The 846-nt window shown below is 50.5% G+C and overlaps 1 protein-coding gene across 2 annotated transcripts in view; it reads left to right on the top strand.

Annotated features, from left to right (window-relative positions):
* srcin1a (SRC kinase signaling inhibitor 1a) overlaps nucleotides 1-846 on the top strand; it is a 66,655-nt gene that overhangs the window by 2,205 nt on the left and 63,604 nt on the right. For both annotated transcript variants that reach the window (XM_016293444.1, XM_016293445.1), the window contains exon 2: nucleotides 479-795. In XM_016293444.1, coding sequence (XP_016148930.1) covers nucleotides 479-795 — 317 coding nt within the window. The remainder of the gene's footprint in view (nucleotides 1-478; nucleotides 796-846) is intronic.

The following is an 846-nucleotide window of genomic DNA, read 5'->3' as shown; positions in this document are numbered from 1 at the left end:
TAAACATATTTTCATGTGTGTATATGTGAATTTGCATGCGGTGGAGCATGCACTTGGGGTGAGTGATCCAGTATGTATGCTCAGAAAGTAAGAAATGCCACATCAGATGACAAATGCGAATTGACAGGCAAAGCAAAATGTAATCTCCTACAGAGAAATTTTGGCTCCATTCTTTATTCTGATCTATAGCTCAGTGCTTTTACTTTTCCTTAGTTCTCTCTTTTCGACTAAACCTGAGATCAATAACTCTGCAGGGAGCAGCCACTCGCTCTTGTGCTCCTTTCTGTTGTAATAAGTCTAACATCTCATCCCATTTTTTTCTCTTCCTCCCCTTCACCCCATTCTCCCGGCTGTCTGTGAATGCGTTTGTGCTGTTGCATGTATGTGTGTGGTCGTGCATGACCGAATGGATGCTGGTGCCACACTCTTCACGTTCCTCAACTCCTCCTCGCTCCCTTTCATCTCTCTCTCAAACCAGACCCGGAGCGTGGCGGAGGTCACATGATCTCCACCGATGACCTGGAGTACCCGCGTGAATATCGCACGCTGGGAAACAGCGGGCGGCGCTTCTCCAATGTGGGGCTGGTCCACACCTCTGAGCATCGGCACACGGTCATCGCCGCCCAGAGCCTGGAGGCCCTCTCCAACCTGCACAAGGCCGACATGGAACGCAAGCGGGATGCTTTCATGGACCACCTGAAGAACAAGTACCCTCCCCAGCACTCCCTACCACCCTCTCCATCCCCCTCGCATGGCAGCATGAGGGGCACCGCAGAGAGAAGCGCACGTGAACAGGTATGTACAAGGCTTACCTTGTTTGATGTTGCTGGATCAATGTTATTGTTA

This window comes from Sinocyclocheilus grahami, unplaced genomic scaffold (assembly GCF_001515645.1).
Source record: "Sinocyclocheilus grahami isolate Dianchi unplaced genomic scaffold, SAMN03320097.WGS_v1.1 scaffold302.1, whole genome shotgun sequence".
NCBI lineage: Eukaryota > Metazoa > Chordata > Actinopteri > Cypriniformes > Cyprinidae > Sinocyclocheilus > Sinocyclocheilus grahami.
This window is presented reverse-complemented; position numbering and strand designations above follow the sequence as displayed.